The sequence below is a fragment of the Solenopsis invicta genome, chromosome 13 (assembly GCF_016802725.1).
Source record: "Solenopsis invicta isolate M01_SB chromosome 13, UNIL_Sinv_3.0, whole genome shotgun sequence".
Classification (NCBI taxonomy): Eukaryota; Metazoa; Arthropoda; class Insecta; order Hymenoptera; family Formicidae; genus Solenopsis; species Solenopsis invicta.
In genome coordinates, this window is record NC_052676.1 from 2,175,690 (window position 1) to 2,199,963 (window position 24,274).

Below are 24,274 nucleotides of genomic sequence, written 5' to 3' on the forward strand. Positions count from 1 at the left end.
TTTGTGGAATAATGTCATGGCAACGCGGACGGATATGACACTTACAGTGACAATAATCAAACAGTCATTACTTCAACATTTCTAGAATGACGTTGTTATATATTATGTACATTGTGACATACAAACGTATTTCAAAAATTATACTTTCTTCGATTGAAGCTACAGTCTCTCTAGCTATGCTAAACCAGACTGGCAGTACCGATGTTGATGACGACGTTGTCAGCATTTCTCTCGTAAACCGTTAGGTCGTGCCTTCTGGGCTGCTCCAGTAAGGCAGCGAGCTGTTCTCCACTCGTGAATGATCCTGTCGAAGGTGATAAGATCACGTCGCATTCTAACTGACCTGCACCGAGATGAAACAATATTATTTCACGTGATATCTTTTTTCTATAACATATCAATTGTTTTAAACGTCTAATTAACTTAAAATTTCAGCTAATTTGTTTAATAAGAATACATAGTGTTCAGCAACAGGTGGGAGAAAATTTAAGCAGTGATTTTAAATGATAAAATAAAACAAAAATCAAAAGTATAACAAAATTGTTGTATTTTATGTAATGTAACAAAGTTGATTAAATTTCTGTTTTTTATTATTATTATTATTATAAATGTTTATTTTTACGTAATATTCTATTTCAATATTATAAAAATGTTGGAATATTATAAAAATGTTGTACAAATATTATTGTGGTAAAAAGTTAATGCGATTTATGTATATAATTTCCATAAACTTTATAATTATTATATTTAAAAGTTATAATATTCTCGATAATTTAAAATGTTGAAATATTAAATAATATCATTTATTTCTTCATTTATAATATTTACGTAATATTTTCAGGGATTTATGTATAACCATTTTTTATTAATATTACGGGAATGTTACTTAATATAAAAATAACATTACGCGATTATAGGCTTGCATCTTATTGTTTATATCTAAACTATTAGTGCATAATCTTTTATTATATTTTTACCTGATAATGAAGGCGACGCGCCTTTGCTGGAGCCATACATGCGGGTGCTGTAGCCGGAATCGTTATGAGTGTCGTGCAGAGGTGGTGTTGGACTGTACACGGGATTACGAGATCGATACGGCATCCTCGCAATATTGTCATAAGGCGCGTCTTTGGAGATGTCCTCTCTACAATTCATCTCTTTATATGTTTTGGATTGTTCGACGTCGTCGTCTTCCCCTTCGCTGCTCTCGCTTTCGTTATCTGCGACGTTAACGTCGATTAGGACAGACTATTCGAATCAGAGTGCATCATATAAGAGCGACGGTATAAAAAGTCGACACGTGTTTGAAAACGAAACGTTCTACGGCAGTTTTACAGTTTTTAAATTACAGTAAAATTATTTTTTTCTTACAGCTGTATTGTACTTCACGTTAATTTTTACGATCTTGTGTTAACTTGAAAGTATTGTGGTTATTCACGAAACATTGCGTCACCTTGAGAATGTACCCTCTGATTTTGCGTGCACTTGGTATGCTCGTCCAGACTGGCCTGTTCACTGCCTCCGGAGCGGATTCTTCGCCAACCATTATGCATATCAGGTACTTGCTGAAACCGCTTGATCATCTCGTGGACGCTGCGGCGACCATTCCACTCCGTCATATTTCCATCGCTAATCTTCTGGATCTTATTTTCATCCACTGACATATTCATGACGTGCATGTCGTACGACACGCAATTCTTAAAATTAAAAGGTAAACGTTAGATTAACATTCGCTATGTTTATTTCAAAATAACTAATAAATTGTTTAGATGTAAATATATACACTGAGAGAAAAATTTCTTGTAAATGAAGAAAAAATACATTTTCTTAATACCGTATATTTTTAACTTTGTATTTTTACATTTTTCACATTTAAATAGTGATTTTATAAATAATGTTATTAAACTTGATTAAATTGTTTTCTTATGTTAGATTAAAAAATCTAATTATCTTGAATATAAAAATAGTCTGACAACATTTTCTAGAAAGAAAAAGTAATTTCTTCATTTTATCTTGGCTGTAAATAAATAAAGAAATGATTAAGATTTATCGAATAATTTTAATGTTGTAAGATTTTTTCTCTGTTATAAAAAAAGAAATTTTTTTATACAAGATCTTTTATTACATCGACAGATGCATTTTCAGATAATCAAATTTATTAAAAACGGATTTTGTTCAGCAATATACCATCAAAGAAACAAAAAAATTATAGTATATTTTAATATATTTTATTATTTTAATTACACGGTTTAATTTGCAAAATAAAAACTGAGTAAAATTTTTCTGTCAGATTATGTTATCAATTCTGCTAGAAAATTACGAGTTTGATATGGATGCAGTTGATCCGGAGCAATCTGTTGCAATTTTCTACTCCAAGTAAGCTATCAATAATTTATTTCTTTTATAAACAGTTAAAATAATTTATTAAATCTCAATTTAAAAATCGCGTTAACATCTACTATTTTATTATTAATTTCTTAAAGAAAATAATAATTATTACAGTGAACGATAATATAGTTCAATCTTACTCTTTGCTGACGTCTGCCCTTCACAGGAACTGAGTCTGCTGGCATCATGTCTAAGGGCGAAGTTCCACTCGGCCCAATGACCCCATCGAACGTATCGTTCAATTTCGGAGGAATGTCCAGCACTCTGAGACTTGATTTAATCATTCCAGATCCCGAGGGTAGGTCCCTCATGGACGTGCTAAGTCTAGGTATAGCCGGTATATCGAGATCGTCTAGACTTCCCCGGTGAATCGGCGTTTCTCCAGGAATCTCGAAGCTGCGATCCTGCGGTCGGTCGTCCAACAGGTCCTCCAACGATCTCGTCCTCGTTGGCAATATCACATCCTGACTGTAATTGGTTTTCGCTGGTCTCTCGCTGTATCTGCCTCTGCCGCCTCGTTGCAGATGTTGCTGAAGGTGCGAGTACCTCTCGTCGCACTTGGAGCGCTCCTCCTGAACGCACCTGGTCAGCTCTGAGATTTGGCCCCTGGTCCTCCTCTCCAGATTGGCCACCTTCAGATCCAACTTCTCGTGAGCCTGATCCTCGTGAGCCTGATCGATGTGCGCTTTCAGTTCAGCCTTGTCCCGCTCCAGCTTCGCTTCCATGTGTCGGAAGAATGGTGCGCAATAGCACGTGTATCCCACGCCCACCGGGCCCTTTCTGATATTGCCCGCCAGGTCTAGGTAATACTGCTCACCCCGACCCAAAGGGTCAGAGGGTAGCGAATCTAGACGGGGTTGAGGGAATGCTTCCGGGTCCGGGTAGTAGTGACAGCCGTAGGGCGACCACTGCCGGCCCATGATAGCTTTTTCAAAACGCACTTTGTGCTGCTTGCTGTTGGACTTGTACTTCTTCCGGTCTTTCTTCGAGCTGCTCCCGCCGCCACCGCTTGTACCACTTCCGGTCTTTTCTCGCTTTTTGTCCGACTTCATTGGCTTGCCTGACAAAATGGTCAAAACAATGAAATAGTTTTAACAGTTGGTTGATGAAATTTTATATAAATTATTTGATGCAAAGCAAACTAATTCTTTGTCAATGTTATGTCAATGTTAGATATTTAATTGAAAAATAATGACTCGCAAATAACATTCTTCGTATATACAACAATTATTAACAAATTAATCTTTAATGTCTGTGATTAATTTATATAATTATGAATAATTTTAATATGTATAATTATTTAATATTTAGACTTGGTTCTTACCGTCGTCTATTTTGCCATCTATCGAGTCGCCTTCCCGACTTTTGCTGCGCGTCCGGCTCTTACCACGTGCCTTGGAGATAATTTCCAGGATTTCTGTATGATTCTTACGGCGCGCAATATCCTTCGCTGTTTCGCCTTGCTTATTCCGTAAGCTTCGATCACAACTAGCTTCCAGCAGAATGCGCGTCAATTTCCGGCGACCCATCGCTGCTGCTATGTGCAAAGCAGTGTCGCCGTTCTAGGATGGGAAAACAATTTTTATTATGAAATAAAATTAAATGTACGTGTTATAGAATTGCAAAATAGTTTTTTGACAACAATTCGAACAAGATTATTAATTACTTTTTCTTGTAATTATGTTCACGATGATCTCAAACCATTAAAAGTTTAAAGACTCTGAACGTTACATTGATTTTTAAAATTACATTAAAAAAATTAAAACACACTTGTTTTTTTTTTTTAATGAATAAAACTTGTTTAAAAGCGATGAAAAACAGCAACAGAAAGCAAAACACAAAACAGTCATGAACAGAATTAACAATGAAAGATATAATTAAAAAATTTTAATATTATATTAAATAATTTTCATGATTTATATATTTATAAAAACTTCTCAAAGTTCTTGAATAATTTAAAAAGACAGAAAAAGTATAAAGAGGAACGAAGTTAACGCTAAACAAAATTGAAGAAATACAATTCTGAGTGATACAACAAAATACGTATTATTTAACAGAGATCTATTATTTCATACTTACTTTGTTTTGATCAGACACTTTGCATAGAGCTGAGATTAGTATACGCATTACGCCGGCGTGGCCATAACGTGCCGAAGTATGAAGTGGTGTATCACCATACTAAAACGAGTAAATTAAAGATTAACTTTTTCATGAACAAATACAATTAGTCGCATTCTAAACGGAACAAAGTTTTTTACTTTTAATTATTTATGTGGTAATTGCAGAGAATTTGAAATGTCATTGTCAGCACATCATCATCTATTTACATCATCGAAAAAAATTTTCCATATTTTATATAATTAAAAGTATTGCATCATATTATTTTCTGCACATTTTTTACCACTTTAAATATCATTATCTTTTTATATTTTTCTGAATTGAAAATGAATTTTTAAATATAATTGGCCGCAATCTAAAAAAAATGTATTTTTTTCCAGAGCTTTTTACTTTTAATTATTTACACAGTAATCGCAGAGAATTTGAAATATCTTTGTCAGCACATCATCATCGTCTATTTACTTCATCGAAAAAAGTTTCTCATATTTTATATAATTAAAAATATTGTATCATATTATTTCCTGCATATTACTATTTTACATTTATCTTCCTACATTTCTCTATGCAAACGAATTTTCAGTACTATAATACCATTATCTGCAGTTGTTTCAGTTCTAAAGGTTTAGCTTCATACACTATTAGCGCTAAATCCCTTGTTTTACTCTTATCGTACGATCCACGCGCCGATAAGCACAATAACGGACGGTTGGGAAAAAAAAAAAATTGGCAGATCGCTCACGTTGTTCTGAAGATCGGGATTGCTGCCGGCTAGGAGGAGCTCTCGACAGCTTTGATTATGGCCGTTTTGACAGGCAAGGTGAAGCGGTGCAAATCCGGCGAGATTCCTGGCGTGCAGTGGGGCCCGTTGGGTCCCGAGGGCCTTCGCCAGAACCGCCACGGTCCGACTGTAGCCACGCCATGATGCCTCGTGCAGCGCCGAGTTTCCATGCTGAAAACACGCAGACATATTCATCGACGGCTGCCCGGTGCCCGGCCCAAACTACAAGGTGTCTCGGAAGAGGCACGAATCAATCCCGGGGACATGGGATTTACATAACTGTTCACATAATAATCTTTGAATTTTTTTAAGGAAGAACCTCTCATGTTAGCCCCACGTCTCTCAGTTCTTCCAGCTGTCTTTCAGATTTCGAACGGAGATTATTATACCTATTTCTTGTGTTACAGATCAAGTGTCACCGGTCCATTCGGTTTATAACTTTCCTATTTTCTATTTTGCTCTCTTCATTTTTTCAGAATAAGCAAATGAAAGCTTGGAATATTAAATTTATGGAGATTTATTCTAAATGTCTATTAGGATTTGTTTTATTTTAAACGTTTAAATAAAGAATTGCATTATTTATAATTTAGCCTCGAATAAAACTATCATTTTTCACAGTGGCTCATACTTGAAAAAAAAGTTTTGCGTATAAAACTGAATTAAAACTACATAATATCTATCTCCCTCTCTTCTCTTTGTTCTTTTTTTTCTCTTCTTCTCTCAATTTGGAATTTTTTAATTTACAATCGTAGACGCGTTTACATAGATTTGAAAAATCAATTTTTCCGCGACACCCTGTATACCTTGAATATAGGTATGAATATCTGAGTTGGGTTTTACCTCACGTTCCGCGAATAGTGAGGTGTAATATCAGTTAATGATGGTTGTTACCATTAGTAACTAGTAACACGAACACTAGTCAGCCCGTGCAAAGCAAATGCGGCATTAATTTATCTCTAGCATGTTTTTTAGCCTTCTATTATCTTTCTTCTCGCCCTCTTAACAGTCATCCCTATTTTCAATGCCTCATTTAGCGTTAAATGGCGCGAAGCCATCTTATAATTAGCACTTTATCTATACAATATAAAACAAAGCGATATTTTAATATGTATTTGAAGATGATCTTCAGAAAGTCAATCCACATTTTAAAACTGTATTGAACAATATAGTCCTTGCAAAATAAATAAAATTTGGAAATGTGTTTAATATATTAACGCTTCAAATAAATTATATACATATGAAAGTTATGAATAAGATTATATTTTTATTTAATAACATATTTTTGTAACTTATTTACTCTATTTGTTATTAAAAATTAAATTATTTTTTACAACATTAAAAAAAATTTCAATTTTTTTGTATAAATACTTTAAGTAGGTATTCAAGATGATCTGTACAAAGTTTTATTGTGATTGTCTGTTTACTTATTCTATAAATGAATAAATAAATAAATAGTGTTTATTTTACAGAACTGCATTGCAATAAAATTTTACAAAAATCACCTTGAATATTTAAAGTACTTAAATAAAGAAAATTCAGATCTTTTTTATTATTTTATTATTAATTACATTTTTATTAGAGCACATGTCTTATTGAAATAATTTTTTATCCAGATAAAAAATCGCCGTCAAATTTTTTTTACTACTTTCAAATGTAATATAAAACAATCTGTAATTTATTCATAATTTTCTTAGTGTTTTGAGAAATTTCCAATGCATCCTCAAGTTTAAATATATTTATTAGATTCAAAATTAAAACTAAAACATTTGTTCTCCAGATAATTATATTCATGCAAATCAAATTTTATCAAGCTCAGAAATTAAAAAAAAAAATTTTTAAAGAATATGAAGTATTCCGTGAAATATTTTATATTGACAAAGTAATAAATTACGCGAGAAACATTTTTTATTATATCTTTTACATAAAGTTGCATAACTTTTGTGAAATATAATGCATAACTATTTAAAACAAAAATAAAAAATTTAATATTATTGGGCGAAAAATGATAGCAAATTAAATTCCGCGTTATCGTAGCGATATTTAAATTCGATTTGCGGATTTTAATGGCTGCGCTTTACTTTGAAATCATTTTACGACTTAAAAATTAAGTCAATTTTTAGCATTGTTACAATAATATATAATTAAGCATTTAATTCATAACATCGGCTCTCAGGATGTCTATCACGTCGTGCTAAAATTGAAATCCCCGGTTCGCCATCGTCTTCACAAAAGTCGCCATGACATGCTGTGCGCACAGCGCGCAGCTGGTGCTCACAGAACTGGTGTACGGTACACGGTGTAGCGCAACAAAGGAAAAAGGCGGATGGGCAAAAGAGGATGACCGAGAGACTTACAACCGCTCGACCATACGCGGCGAACAGTCGCTGGTCGATGAACCGTGCCATGCCACTCGCGACAGCATCGCCGCACACATTTAACCCATACGTGCACAATGCTGTCTGATATACAGGGTGTCCCGTTGGAAACATTTGAGACTCATGTAATTTGATAATGCTAATTATTTCTGTCGAAAAAAACGGAGAGTAGCTCTAATAACCAGGATCGGATAGTAACTAGTTAGAAAACTAGTTAAAAGTTAATTAAAAAGGTAAAAAGCCAATCATTTTTAACTTAGCTTGGTTAATTTTAAACGATTTAATTTTTAACTTTAACTGTAATTTTTCAAAAATAATTTTTAATTTATCAAGTAAAGTTGTTAAAAAGTTAAAAATTTATCTACGTAAAAAAAGATTATAAAAAACAATACATTTCCACGTAAAAAACAATTTTTTTGATATTTTATATAATCTTAATTTACAAACAAAATATTAAATTTGTTTGATGATCCATATTATAAATGCTTTGAGTAATTTAACTTTAAATATTACAAATTTCTAATTTAATATAAATGCTAAATAATACTTTCCACAATTAACTTTAAATTTAATTTAAGTTAATTAAATAATTTTTTTGTTCAGGTAACTTTTAACATAACTAATTAATTTTATAAGCCATTAGCTTAATTTAGTTTAAAGAATATATTCACTTATCCAACTCTAGATAAATACAGATTATTAAAACATTAATTAATACGAGTTTTTGTAATTTAAAAAGCTTCTAAACAGGAAAAAATTAAAAAAGAGAGAAAAGTTAAAGTGAACATAAACTACAAAGATAATTTTTTGTTCTAAATGGATCTTATCTTTCTCCATAAGAGAAGTAGCTATCGCTTTACCTTGAACTTTGTTATCTCTGATTGTACAAAACAAAACATGGGATAATCAATTGACGAAAAGCCTATGTATATTTCTAATTCATCGATGAGAATTACAGCAGTTACTAATTCACTTGAAATTTTTAATTAGATTAGATGATATCTTTTATAAGTTTTTTAACTAAATAATAACAAATTTTATAAAACTTTTAAAATTATTAATTTTTAATTAAATAATTTTAATTATAAAAATTATAAAATGATTAATTTTAAAAATTTGTTACATTCTTGAAATAAAGATAATTTATATGCGATCAAGTGAAAAAATGATCAATTAACATGTGTACCCACACACGCACATATAAGTAAAATTTTAAAGCATTTTATACTATAATAAGTTAGATAATAATAATAACTTTATTGATTGATATTAAGATTTGTTATTAAAATTGTTATTAAAATTTTAAATATAATAAACCATTGTTATATTTAAATTAATTTATTTTTTTAATTTTACATATATAATTACAATCTTTAAGCATTAAATTTTTATATATTAAATTATATTGTTGTTAAAATTAATTTAATTTATATTAATTTATATATTTATTATTTTCACACATAACTATAATTTTTAAACATTTTTTAAGTATATTGAATCACATTATTATTAAAATTTAAATTATTTTTATTTTATTTTAAAGCTACTCGGAATATTATAAATTATGCGCGTTAATTTTTACTCATAATGTGCGTTAAAAATTCGTTTTATCATTGATTGTAACTAAATATGACTAAAAACTACGAAAATGGAAGCATCTGTAGGAGGTGATTTTGTTTTAAGCTCTTCCACATCATATGTCAGGATGGCCGAGCGGTCTAAGGCGCCAGACTCAAGGTTTAAACCTTACCCGTCTTCGACGGGTGTCCCGAGGCTTCTGGTCCTCTCTGAGGGCGTGGGTTCGAATCCCACTTCTGACAAACTTTTTTTTTCTATTTGCATCGTTATTTTTACACTGCGTTATCATCTTAATATCGTTATTTTGTTATCCGAATATCTCGCCGTGACGAATTCCGTGCAATTCCGAACGACGCGAGTTCGAATCCCGCTGATTCAAACAATATTTTTTTTTTTTTTTTTTATCTTTAGGATTTTCACGCATTACATGTATTATCTCATAAAACGTGATTACGCTTTCAATTATTTTTTATTGCTACATTTATGTCGTAAAAAAATTATTTTGCTATTTTGCTAATAGGGAGTGTATCTCTCTGCTTCAATTAGGGTTGTCGAGGCGCTGATGTATAATATATTTGTTTTGAAAAAAATTAAAACTAACAAGAATAATTGTTAGAAATGGAGAATGTTAATTATAATTTAATTTAATGGATTTAATTAAAATTTTTAAATTTTTAATTTGATGCTTGTTAATAACGCGCCTGTGTGCATCACTTGCGCACTTGCTTACGACGGTACTGGCTTCAATTGTCGCTGTTTTATTAATTAGTACAAGTTCATGCCTTTGAGAGGAAAAGAAAAAGTATATTAATTTTGTAGATACGGCTGAAGAAAGGAAGGAGATGATTTTAATTTAGAAAAGCCGGTTGATGACGGATCAGGTTCTATCCAGTTTCTCAACAACACCGATCAGATAAACGGGTTAAGCATCTAAACACTTAATCGCAACCGATACCATCGGTCCATTCTATTATTTTCCATTGCTTAGAACCAGCGTGTAACTCATCGACAGATATTTAATAATGCCGATGTATACCCAGGTATATCAGCGGCCAACACCGCTTGTTCGCTCAAGGTCACGTCGTAATAACGGATATCAAGAGTATATCAGGTACGTAACTACGCCCGGCCGTGTTGTGTACATATACCACGCATTTGGTCGCACATTTGCGGGTACACACACGCGTCTCTCCCACGCCGCACTCGCCGCACCGCGGGTATCCGGCGGGATGTACGACGTTCGCCGCCGACCGGAGCGTTTTAATGTATTCACCCCTCCTATGAGGCAGGAGAATCGGACCGGGCATGCTAATTGCCAGCGGAACAATAGTGGGATTCTTCGGAACGGGCATGCGATTCCCCGGCCCGGTTGTATCGTACATCGGGAATAATTTTGTTTTATTTCAACCCACGTATGTATGTGCGCGACACGAGCGCGGTACTCCGGAGCTTTTACGGAGCCTCGAGCTCCGTGCCTATGTATGTTCGATCCAGCGTGACAATCGAACGATGTCAACGTACCCACGAGTCTATAAAAAGTTATTTCCTCTGTTATAAATTTTCATGCTGGATAAACGATTAATTATTCATGTGTACACTGAGGAAAAAATTATTGAATTTTAATAAACACTTATTCGAATAGTACTCATGAAATATTTATTAAATGCAAATATAGATTTATTTAATACGAGAACCACTAATTCAATTTAAGTATCAGTTTTTCTTATTGAGTAAATATTTATGTAAGTAAATGTTTTATTAGAACTATACGAATAAATGTTTATTAAAATTTAGGAATTTTTTTCTTTCAGTGCAGAGAGCACATATTAATACCGTGTGCGTGCAATTATCAATTATTAATTAGGACATCAAAGTATAGAAAAACTTCTCTACAAATTCTAAAATAATTTAAAAAACGAAACAAACTTAATTTTTGCAAATTGCAACTACATGCAAAATATAAATAATATACGTCTGAAATATATAGGTATAATTCTAATAATTTTCTTGTTTATGTTTAATAAAGAGTAATATCGATTTATCTAACTACGTCATCCGATATAATTTGCGTTAAATAATTTTATAATGCGAAGAAGAAACGAAACGTGAAACATATATATTTTATAAAATTGCTAAATAATCTTTATAAACTGCAGTCAATAATCTTACTAAATATTTTTATATTAAATTCAATACTCTTATATTAAATACAATTACTAAATATTTTTTAGTAAAAGTCATTATTCATTAACAAATAGTTTGTCAAAATTTTAGACAGAAAATTGCTTAAAAAATTATGTTTTGGGTTTAAATAAATAATCTCATAATGTTAAGAAGTAAAAAATATATACACGTTTTATAAAACCGTGAAATAATTTTTCTACTAAATATCGTAATAGTAAAAATCAATATTTGTAAATAAATACCTTTTTCCCCCCAAAATTTTAATTATTCTATAACAAATTATTTTAAAAAATTGTTTGTATTAAAATAAGTATGAAACAAAGATATTAATATGAAAAATACGTAAATATGTCATGAATATTGGTTTTCATAAAAGTTGATCATAGGTCTTGATGTATAGGGTAACTACCCCTCATGGACCGTGTGGCCTAACGGATAAGGCGTCGGACTTCGGATCCGAAGATTGCAGGTTCGAATCCTGTCACGGTCGAGTTATTTTTTTTTCCTTCTTTTTTTCAATAAGATATTACCAATCTCACACAGACCGATTTTGCAAAGTAATACGTAAAAAATATATGCGAGAAGATAAAATGTACTGCGTACGAAAATTAAAAACGGAATGAGCACGAGCTATATGTTATCAGGAATGAATCAATATCAACCAACAGTTGATTATATGAACGCACAATAGATCATATAACTCTTAGATCAATCATAGATTTTTTTATAATTATAGAATTTATTTATTTAAAGGTAATATTAGAAATTGTCTTTTTTTAATAATAAAAAATTAATATTAAACCAACAATTATTATCTTCAAAATACAGAGAGAGAAAGAGAAAGAGAGAGCTAGCCAGTAAATTATGAAACGATTGTCATAAAAATTAGAAAAAATATCGAATAATGGAATTTATGCTAAGAGGAAAGAAAATCGGAATTGATTGGAAATTATGTATACGAGAAAAGATGCAAAGAAAATTGTGATGTTTAATCATTTTTAGCTTCTTTCATAGGTCTTGATGTAGTTTAGTTTATTCTTACATTTATACATAAATTAATTCTCTTTTTTATTTTTGACTGCTCTGCTCTTAACCAATTACAGTATGTAATCGACATTATCCATAATCAAAAATTTTGATATTTTTTTACAATACCTATATTTTAGCACAAAGCAATTAACCAAAAAGTCTGGTACATCACTGTTTTTATTTCCAGTATTTTAAACGTGTTGTTCGAAAGCTTAAGCTTTGAGCTAAATCAGCCAGTAATTAATTATTTATTTTGAGTATTAAAAGCATTATTGTTGGTGCTTTTAATACTAAAAATAAATAATGAATTACTTGCGAATTTAATACTGCTTAAAGTCGATATCTTTCTTGACTGCGATTAATTTTAATTATTTAAATGCTAGATCAGTTTCGATATAACACCTAAATTAAATATATAAATTTCCTTGTGCCAGAGATACTTTTTGTAAAGATTACTCGTTATGTAGCTCTTTATCAGTCCACGCTGAGAAATATTCAATATTTAAGCTGTCAGTATTATACTGCATTTTTATAATATTTGCTCATTTTTATTGTCTCATTGCTGAAGCTAATAGTTACTATATATTTTATGATATGCAAAAAATATTTGATAAAACGGAATTTATACCGTACTCACATCGTCAGGGGCGCTAACGTCGACGCCCTGCAGCAACAGGATCTCGCACACTTCCACGTGACCACCTGCCGCGGCCAGCAATAGGGGCCCCCGGCCATTCTGAAACGCGACAAGAATCTTGAATATCTTCGTGCGACCGTGCACGCTCGATAAAACTTACTAATTAAGAGCCGCGCACCGAAAGCATTCGAAAATGACAATCTCCTCTGGTGACGCCTGATGAAATTTCTTAATCAACTGTATTTAATTCTTTTAGCACAAATTAACGTTGCGCAAAAATGCCTTTTGCAGAGTTAAACTTTTTGATACAAATTATAAGTTTTCAGTGATAAATAAACAAATTAAATTCTTCAATTTCGTATCTTTGATACTTAAAAAATATTGGTTTTTTTTTTCTTGTAGAAAGTCGCACAGGATGCCATTTTTTTCATGACTTATTTATTCACAATGTTAATTGATAACCATCTTATCAGTTAAAAATTAAATTAAAAGATTCTGTCTGTTGTTTTAAAGTAAAATGCGTACATACACACAAAGTTACTGAAAAAATAAAATTTTCGTGTTTTATTAGCGACTATAAAATATTATTAAAACAAAAGAAAATTTTTTTATGTTTTAGAAAAATTTATTGTGATCAAAATTATAATTATATGAAATTTCTATCAAAATTACCATTATATTTTAGGGATATAGCAAATAATAAACCAAATTTGATGAAAAAAGTCTTCGGCGCAAATACTTTTAATTATATGCCAATATATTTTAAATTACGAATTATTTAATTCAATAATTCAATTATTGGCAATTAAAAAAAAACACGAAGATCAGTTGAGTAATTCATCCTTTCATATCCAGTAATACATTAAGCAGATGTACTACGTCGTGCAACAAGCCTATTTGCATTCTAAATCTAATTTAACACACGCAGCCATAGGGAATCGTACAAGAGCGAGATAATTAATAGATGAAATTAATATATTGCTGCCAGTCGGCCTCAAAGCCGTTAATAAAGTTTTCCAGTCAACATCGCGAGCAATTACAAGCGGAATTCAATTTAACGCTTTGAGTTTTCTTAATGATATTAATTAATTTACTGAGAATCGTTTTTCTACTTTGTTCTTTCGACCCAAGTTCCTTGCTTCGAGATACATGAATGTATAAACAAAAGTACGAAAAATAAAGAAATAATTGCGATCGTAAATTCGAAGGAAAGCAATTTTGTTTAATCTTTGACAAAGACTATTTGTAGCGTCAATTTAAAATTTTGAAAGTTTACAATTATTTTCTCGAAAAATATAATCGTAAAAAATTATTGAAGTTCTATTAATAAAAATATTAATAAAAATTGCAGATAACAAAATGTGTAAGGATGATCCGTTTAACGTTATTTAGAATCCTTGTGTACAATTTATAAAAAAAAAATCTAGATAAAAAATTACTTAATTTCAAGAAATAATATTTGAAAGAGACAATAACAAATAAAGACTTTCTTCTTCTATTTGCCATATGAATTGGCATGAAACTTTGAATAAAGAAAGCATTCTAACATTTATATGTGTCAAATGAATCATCCCGTTTGTGCGTGTGTGTTGAGACTTCGAGAATTTAAAAAATCATACTTCATCAGGCAACGGTTTAACGTTTTCGTTGAGCAAGCGTGCAACTCGATCAACGTCACCATGGGCAGCTGCCTCGCGCAACTTTTCTGCCATTCCAATCGCACATCTGTAACCAGAACAATAAGTATTATTTTAAATTGTCAAGTAACATACGTTTCGAAATTATTTTGCAATTTTGCTTAATGCACTACGCTTTACATTATCCATTTTATAAACAGCCTTATTATTTGTTTAATTTTAATGATTTGGATCATCCCGAATAAAAAATCGTAATCTTGGTTGCTTTAAATTTATAGATTCAAGAATAACACGCAAGTGCTTTATTTTCCAAATTTGTTATTAATAATTAATTGTACATTCCTTCGCGTTAACGAGTTCTATCCGTGTTTACGGTATGAACAAAACGATACAGAAACATTGATAGAATACAAGCATTAATTAGTTTTACATGACAAAAATAGTAAAAAGAGCTATTTGTCGCACTTTTGTAAAAATTTAAACGAAGATGGGTTTGTACATTGGTCGAATAAATATATTTAAAATAATGATGAGAATTCCAATGGCAAAACTTTGCAGTACTTTTCTGAACGCAAAAAACTAAAAAATAATTGAAATTGTTATGTGTTTGCCATCTCTTACAAAAATTTAATATTGGCAGTATTAAATTGATGCAGTGAGTATTAAAAACTAACAACAGTTTTTAATGCACTTGTAATACTTGTAATAAATTAATTAGTCGTTGTATTAAATTTCTGTAAGAGACAAATACTTTCAATAGCAATAATAACAATTTTATTTGTTGTACATTTAAATACGGTCTAGTTAAATGAATTTTATAAACCTTATATAGTTCACCGAAATAATTTTAAAATTTGAAACATCTTATTTTTAGGTGTCCACCGAGATAATCTAAGCTCCGAACAGCAATTTAAATGTAAATTCTGTATGGAGGTGAGTTAACACGCTGAAGTTCAAGAAGACATAAACCGAGATAGGCTCAACGGGATTCTCGTTAAGTGAAGAAAAAAAAAAGTAATCAATTTCTCTTTCTCTCGAATCCAGCAGAGAATCTGTGGGTGAAGGTTTATATCGTCTGTGGCTTTTTCAGCGCCCGGTATTTATTTTATCTCTTGCATTCGCGTCGTATAATCCGTGTAACGTGCGGACAGTAAATTACCCCGATGCCTGGCGTGGCAGTATATGATCTAGGATCCGAAGTGCGTTCGCTAATGAGATAGACCTGCACTTCCCTGACGGGTGCAAGAGTAGACTCTCGTCGTCCGTTTGTAACATTAATCTCGGTCGTGGTTATTTCTTTATAGCGGCCTCTCTATAACGACTCCAGAAATAACGTTGATGCGAAGCAATGATAGTACAGCGGCGGGAGAGAATTTACGAGCAGCTCGTGAAAGTACCGTGAGGCGCGAAATAAATATGTATTATAAGTGAAAACTCTCTCTGCCGATCATTTCCGTGGTTTTTTCTTAAACAGAAAGCATATGCTGAAAAGGCATGCGCTCTGAGATTTCTGTCGTATTTGTCATGTTTGTAATTATAAAGCAATAAAGCGGGTCGTGAAAACATGCTGACGTGCGAATTAACATAAAACTGAATTTATTATCTTATATTTATCTTCATTTATTGAGATGCTCTGTGAACGTACTTTTGAACGTTAATTTCTGTGTTGCCAGTTTGGCGGATTTTCTCTTAAATTTGTAAGTTTTTTTTTTGCTTTTATTGCACACGGAATAGTATTAATTTTTTTGCTAAGAAAAGCAATTATTTATAGATGTTTTAGTTACACAATCGAAATTTACAAATTGAAAGCTTTTCTAGGTTTATTTTTTTTAACAATAAAAAATTTTGGTTGCGAAAGCTTTTAAACTACATGCAAATAAAAAAAAATTTTGATTTATAATTTTTGCAACGAATATTAGTGCAGTTTTAAGTAAATAGCTTTTAAACGTTTACGGGATTTTTTTTCTTTTTTTTCACCTAAAAAACTTTATATAAAAGCAATAAAATCTCAACTTCAAAGGAAAGTTCGCAAAACTGGCAACACAGGCCAGATTAATTCGTGGACGCGTTAATGGTTTTAGGAAATGACATTACAGGCTGAAGATTATCAGATGTAGCGGACTGAATCAGATGTAGCGGACTGAAAATGTTGCAATTATATTCGCTATATCGCGTGGTCATTGGTCCGATTGCGTCCGTATGCTTCCGCGTCGCGCCCTAAAATAATCGCCCGCGTCCGGTCCAGCTTAATTTCTCAGTGATATAACCGTTATGCGTCGCAACGTCGAGTTCTGATATCAAAACGATATACACACAGCGGAATCACGCTTCATCGACCGCTGCTCGGATGCAGATGGACGCCAATTGCTGTGAATGCATGCGTGCATAATGTTTTCCTTGTTGGCGCAAGTCGTAATTTTTAAATTGCTTTAATTGAACGAACCGTACCTGACTGATGGTACGGGTGTGAATCCGAAAAATCAGTTTTTCCCAAGAAGAAAATAAAGATTCAAAATCATAATCACACCTCTTTAGGATAAATAAATTCAACGAAGTACAGTTAGATCAGATTAGAACTTTTTCTCTCTCATGCATATAAAATATGCGAAGCTTATCAGTTAGCGGTTCTTAAAAGGTTGCTTCAACGATTACCATTTTTATCCACACATATTTTTTATCTGTAAAATTAAGGAGACCATCTTTTTTTCTACAGTGTTATTTTTCCGCATTAAAATTGTTCTCAAATTTGCAGATTTTTGATTTTAAGCCTTAACTACACCGGCAAATTACAAATGTGTATACTCCATCTCACACAATTACGCTAATATATTTTTGGCACATTTATTTATTTATTTATTATTTGGTTGTTTAAAGAAAAATATCCTAAAGTTAACGTTATCGAAAATTTTTAAAAAATCTTTAAATATACTATATTTAAAGTCTACAAACTTTATTTTCTATTATATTTGTAATAAATAATTATCTGTTAGCTTCAGAATGTTTAATTATTACACCGCGTTAAAAAGGGCATCAATTTTTTAAATTTTATTTCAGTTAAAACTCCTCATCAAAATTTGGAATATAAAACTACCCCGTGATTGTGTAAGGCGAGATTTAATCAGTGTAATCGAAGATTAATATTTTGAGACCTTTGTAGGTCTTCTTTTTTTTGTAAGTGTTGTAAATCGTCTTATTAAAAAAATGTTTAAGCACAAGCTTTATTAAAAAAAAGTTAATAATTTTATTCCATTACAACAAAGTTATTAAAGTTTTTTAACTTATTTATTTTGCTAGTTACTACACTAGTTTGATATTAAAATACATGCATAGATGATCTTATTCAGTACGAAGTATAGCATTACATATAATATTTTAAATATAATGATTACATATTATATATGATATTTATATCATCCGCTTTTTCTCCAAAATTATTAACTGGTATGTGCTTCCTCATAAATATATGTATAAGAAACCGGGAAGAATATTTTACAGATAACGACTACTCCCACTCTCTCTTTTTGTTCATATCAAGATTATCTGGTATAAATAGCTCTAGTCCTTTTCCCTCTCTTATAGTACTGAATAAAAAGGAAAAACAAAATACGTCTCTCCAATCATCGTAATTCCTTTCCTGCTTCTTTTTGCACACGACGGAACCTAACTTCGTCAATAATCGGCGTTGCGGCGGTTGAAACCAACAATTTTATGTTGTATTTATTTTATGTGTCGATGATGATGCATCTCACGCATCACGTGTTTCCTGTAGCGATCACGTCGTGATGTTATGACAAGCAGAACTCACTTTTTTGTATTTTATTTGTACCCTTATAAAAGATTGACAGAACTACCCTTAAATAATGTCGACGTACTAGGCGAATATTGTCAAAATTTAATTAGATATTCATAGGACACCGAAAAATTATGTACGTAAACTTTATTTACGAATTCTTTATTTATTTAAAATTAATTTTTTTAGCAAATTTTTTTTATCAAATTTAATCAAGAACTATTTCTAAATAGTGTCAATTTACTAGATGAATGTAATCAAAATTTGATTACATTGAATTAGATATTAACGTTGGACAATTATGCGAGTATAATTTTCACTTACAAATTTTTACTTATTCGAAATTAAATCTTAGCAAAAATTTGATTTAGAAAAATTGTCTTTCTTACGCTACTTTAATTCTCCATTTAAAATGCATTTGTGCACTGAGAAAAAATTTGTTGAAAATTTAAAATATTTAGTCTGATAGGTGCAATTGAGTTGGTTTAATAAATTTTTGATTAACAAATGGTTGATATATAAATGAACTATAACTTTTTTCTGCAACTAAATTTTCGAATTAACTCAGTGTTTAATTGATCATATTCGATTAAATATTTTAGTGAACTAAATAATTTTTTTAATAATTTTTTTCAATGTGATTAAAAGAAAAATCTGTATGATATCTCTTTACTGACAATTACTAAAATTGATTCATGAAAAAATATATTTCGTTTATTACTCAAAACTAACAAACTACCTTCTTTTCCAGTTTAATATTTGTATGAAGACTTTTTTTCTCATTTTTAAATCTCTTCAATTTTAGCTCTCTTCACAAATTATAAATATATTTTTTTATGTAAAACGAAATAACATTCTAAAATATTCTACGAATTATTAATAACAAGGTTGAAAGATATGGAATGTACAACGTTTCTAAAAGAACGCGAACAGTCCTATTTCGGTAGCAAGATCATCATTGGCAGCTTAACGAAATCGTTGTCACGTTTCCGATCAACTTAACGACTTAATACCATGTTAATGGTATCAAGATCATATAATACTGATTATTAGTCTGCGTACACAGAAAGCGCGCTGTTGATTAGTTCAGAAGAAAATTTGCAAAGAAATTTTGAAAGAATCAAATTTTGATAAAAAAATATAGGAATAATAAATATACACAATTGTTTGACATTTCTCTTTGGATTTTTTTTAGAAAATATTAACAAAATATTATAGTATTAGCAGAATATATTGTGTAAGTTTAACAAGTATAAGATCCTTGACAATAGAACTTGGAAAAAGCAGCAAAGTTAATACTGTGAAATTTGCACGATTAAATAATTTAATTAGAAGTTTAAAACAGACAAATAATAAATTTACAATCAAAGTAATTTATAAAATTATTGAATACTAAAAAATAATTGTACAACAGTTGAATTGCCAGTAAAATTTGATGTTTTTATCTCGTAAATTGAATAATATCTTCATTATTTCGTACATTATTAAATATCGTTGCATTATTTTATTTAAATTTTTTTTCATAGAAAATAGAAAACGAGATTGTAATAAAAAGTAAGATTCGATGATTTAGATTAAAAGAAAAATTATTTCGTCTGTTAATTGCTTAATCATTCGCACTGGATTAATGGATGGAAACATTCTTATCCTCGCACTGGATTGAGGCACAATTTTGAGGCCTGCGTGACCGTTCCAGAAAAATGCGACGCACAAAAGCACAGCCCGGGCTCACCGAGTGTTGCGCACGTATCCTAAAACGGAAAAATACTTGGCAATTATCTTTCGTTGCCTTCAACCAAACCGACCGTCCAATCTCGCGCATTCCTGTGCATTTCGTCCATTATCCGGCGTTACAAGAAACGACTTTGTATCATAATGACAGCGGACTCGAGTCCACTTCATCAGAAAATTAAATGCAACAAATTACACTTGACCTCTCATCATAAAACGGTTTCCAGCAAAACCAACAGTTTAATCTAGATAATAGCAATAGCGAGGCATATTCAACTATGTATACGTAAGATATACAAATAGGAGAGCAGTTTTATAATAATAAAAAGTAAATGATTAAGAAAAATATTAAAATAACGGAGTTTTAAAATAATAAATCACAAATTAATTTTTATCACTTTTTATTATTAAGATCTAATTTTCATACAGATTTAATTCAAAATATTATTGTTTACTTAAAAATATATTAAGTTATTTTAAATGTAATCATTTAATTACTGTCTAAATATAAAAAAGTTATCCGCGAATTTTGATATGATAAATTTAACAATGTTTGTTTATCAGAAATATTTTATAGATTGCATATACATATAAGGATAGTAAATCCTAATTTACATTGTGAAACAGAAGTAAGAATATTTACTGCGCCTTTTATATTTAAATTAAAATATATTTTTATTATATAGATTTGGAACAGATTTCAAAAAATATGAATTCTATTTTATGTAATTTAATTAATAAAGCTTACAATTATTTCTGAAGGTAAAATTAAGTATTTGGATGATAAAATTTATTCTTACATTTCCGCATATTAAATTTACTCATATGTATGCTGTTTTGTGAAAAATGAAAGATCATGATGATTCTAAAACGTATTGTATAATATAAAAAAATTGTGTAAAAGTAATTTAATCTTATCTAACATGAGCCTTATTTTTAAACCTTCAGAAATAATTATAAACTTTATTAATTAAATTACACGAAATAGAACTCATATTTTTTTAAATCTGTTCGAAATCTACTACATAGATCTATTTAAAGATAAAATTAATAATAAGTAGTTTCTGTTTCATTAAAAAAAAAAAAAAAAAAAAAAAATTATCTGTGTTCCTGTCAATATCGACTGACGTTTGCAATTGATTTTCCAAGATTAAACATATATATTATATATATTATATACGATTGCGTAATTTGCTTGTAGCGCACAAGCATTGTCGAACGGGTAGTACCGGCGCCGCCACGTGTGAACATACACGTACAACTACGTGCGCGCGCACGAGCAAATACTTGCGTCTAACTCGCGCGAAACCGGTATTTGCGCCTTCTAGTAAAACTTTACGGGGATATACAGGGTGCTTCAACAAACCTTATAAGCATTAAAGACAAAACTCTAAACGCAGACGCTGATAAAGCACATGCACGCACTTTGAGAGTGTGCCGAAGATTCAGAAGTGAATTATAAGCGATTGAAAATAAAGAAACTGTCGCAAATTAATATTTAAAAAACTGCATGAATTTTTGATTCTTTATTTTTTGATTCTTCGGATGGATTTTGATTATTTCAGATGGATTTCGTTTATAAATGGGACCTTAATAAGAGCATTTGGTTATCGAGATATATTTTTTGTTGAAGATTAAGAAGATGTAAGAAGGTAAATTTAGAGAAGAAGATATAAAAATACGAAAAGAAGATGTAAAGAAGATGTGAGACGCGTCCAAATTGAAATTTTGATGAAAAAAAATTAATGTTAATCATCAACAAGAAAGCTATCTCTTCTCGTTGGATGTGTTCTTTCCTTGAAGAACACCAGGTATAATCAAATGGAGCTTCAATACCTTTCTGTGATCATTACACGCCCTTACCGCATAAAGGCTCACAAATACACTTACCGGCCATATACGCTTATCCAGAGGGCGTCGCTTGCGAAAGTAATCCTTAATCCGTATTGAAATCCGTTGGACAGTACGTCTTTTACAAAATCTACCACCAAGCGGAAAGCACAAAGCCACACATCGCTGTTTTCTTACAACACTCCGAATGAACTATCGCACAAAGACTCGATCTTCTCGCCGATATCACGCGGCATAAAAGTCATGGAGCACCGTGTATAAAGGATCATCATCGTCAGGGTAACGATACTCGGGATCCGATGGAATTTAATTTATAACGAGATTATTTATCGCAAAATGGCATCCCGCGTCGCAAACAGCGTCGTTAGGCCCTTTTGAGAAGACGGAATCCCCGCTGAATTCCGCGTAAAATAAACGATACCGTCGCTGTGAAACAAATTGGTTATATATTTTTATTAAATAATTTTGACAAATTAATTTGTTATTTTTTAGTGAATTGTTTGCGTAGAAAGTAGTCCGTATTTAATTGGATAATTGCAGCAATATAGAGCATTGATTAAACTAAGAATTTTCGTATACACAGATATGTTATAAAAATTTCAATTTATTAAAGTATAAATAATTGTTACTATTTATTAATAAATATAAATTTTGTAATATTTTTTATACAAATGCAGCTACGAATATTACTCACAATATACTGTGAGTATATAATGATTTATTATCATATATAAAGTATCAATATTTATTAAAATCGAGAATTATTGTCAGAATTTTTTAAAAATATTATATTTTACTGGAGAGAATCATTAAGACATTTTTTATTTAATAAATTAAACAGATTTACTTCTTTGTATAAAAATAACGGAAAAATCAGTAAAACTGATACAATAACGTTAGATTTTTAAATAAAATAAACCTTTCTTCTCTCACTCTCTCTTCCTCCTTTTTTTCAAGTTTAGTTTTATACAAATTAAGAGCTACATTGAATTAATCAACGAAAATATTTAACGCTGTCGAGATTCCGTCTGCCTGGTGGAGATTTCAATGCCCGCATGATGAAGTCGGTAGCGTTAGTCGCGGCACGCTTCGTACAATTTTCCAAAGAATTTTGATTTTCCAACAAATTTTACATCTCTCTCCGCTCAGTGACTGGCAATTACACTCGAGATAGAAATTTTTATTCGGCAGTAATGAAACACAGGTTATTCTCTCGAATATATTTTTCGTACGGCGCGCGTATAATGTACGGCAGAATTTTCGCGTGATCCGACGGCAGTAATTCCGTGCCGCTCTCGAGCAACAACGATACGTTACGTACACCTTTGCAAGTGGATCGCGTTGTAAATATAATTTTTTTAATTTTACGATCATTGAATAATTATGAAGCACACGAAGAGTTGAAAAAATTTAGAATTTATACTCGTTTTACCCCAAAAATTCTACGATACTTCGCCTCAGAACCGTTTTAGCGGACTTTCCAATCCTCGGAGAAAATTTCCAAAACGGGCAACGTTATTTCTGGTATCGCGGTTCAATCATGCTGCATTCCTCCATGATTGCAACAATTACCCTCGGGATTATACAAACGGATACACTAAGTAATTCACCGGATCTGTGTGAAATTTTGGGAAATTTTCCCATGAGCACACTTACGATCCCTTAATCTCACCCTTTAATCACTTTTTATCAACCGTTTTTGTTTTCTTTCCGACATTTTCAGCACAAAGATCACAGATCATTCGAGGCTATTCGTTGTACGAGTATATACGCGCGGGTCTCACAGCCTCGATTCTTTCACTTTTAACAATATACTTGGAACTCGCGACGCACGTATCTCACGTATCGACGTTTATTGATACAATTAATTTTTCAGTGCGCACTTTCGTGGACGTGTTCTCTCGATCGGAAGAGTCGAAAAGGCGGCCGCGCCGAGACTGGTCGCGTCGGGAGAAAGCTGCGACTCGCGGGCGAGTGGTTCTTCGAGAACCCACTTCAGTGCCGTCGCAAGTTACCGACTCGATCCGAATGAGAAACGAAAGATAATAAAAAATGAAGACGATAAAAAATGTTTCTAGTTAAAGCCTCTGAGAAGAGACATAAAAAAAACGAATTTAAATTTTATCAAAATTGCACTGTGAATTATCAATACATCTTTCTGATGACAGAATCACTTAG

The 24,274-nt window shown here is 31.3% G+C and overlaps 1 protein-coding gene and 2 non-coding genes across 4 annotated transcripts; 2 read left to right on the forward strand and 1 right to left on the reverse strand.

Annotated features, from left to right (window-relative positions):
• Nucleotides 1–60: 60 nt before the first annotated feature.
• Nucleotides 61–24,052, reverse strand: LOC105202222 (ankyrin repeat domain-containing protein 6). Of its 2 annotated transcripts, none has more exons than XM_039456899.1 (11): nucleotides 23,769–24,052; nucleotides 22,136–22,522; nucleotides 14,707–14,812; nucleotides 13,088–13,186; nucleotides 5,246–5,455; nucleotides 4,468–4,566; nucleotides 3,713–3,950; nucleotides 2,529–3,448; nucleotides 1,454–1,697; nucleotides 978–1,220; nucleotides 61–343 (listed from the first exon to the last, which is right to left on the reverse strand). In XM_039456899.1, exons 3-11 carry the CDS (start codon nucleotides 14,797–14,799, stop codon nucleotides 180–182), a joined length of 2,310 nt encoding a protein of 769 aa, XP_039312833.1. In that variant the 5' UTR covers nucleotides 14,800–14,812; nucleotides 22,136–22,522; nucleotides 23,769–24,052; the 3' UTR covers nucleotides 61–179. The 2 variants fall into 2 exon arrangements, with proteins under 2 accessions (XP_039312833.1, XP_011168930.2); XM_011170628.3 differs by having other exon boundaries at nucleotides 23,753–24,052.
• Trnal-caa lies at nucleotides 9,359–9,479 on the forward strand. Its single transcript has 2 exons — nucleotides 9,359–9,396; nucleotides 9,435–9,479. It is a non-coding gene; the product is annotated as a tRNA-Leu (tRNA).
• Nucleotides 11,839–11,911, forward strand: Trnar-ucg. Its single transcript has one exon. It is a non-coding gene; the product is annotated as a tRNA-Arg (tRNA).
• Nucleotides 24,053–24,274: the final 222 nt, after the last annotated feature.

Excerpts from the sequence above, each read along its gene's own strand:
- LOC105202222 (XM_039456899.1), bottom strand. The coding sequence starts at position 14,799 with ATGGCAGAAAAGTTGCGCGAGGCAGCTGCCCATGGTGACGTTGATCGA. Across the intron at positions 13,187-14,706 it reads TTAAACCGTTGCCTGATGAA|AATGGCCGGGGGCCCCTATT; the intron begins GTATGATTTTTT and ends GTCGCGTTTCAG. Across the intron at positions 5,456-13,087 it reads ACGTTAGCGCCCCTGACGAT|CATGGAAACTCGGCGCTGCA; the intron begins GTGAGTACGGTA and ends GCGTGTTTTCAG.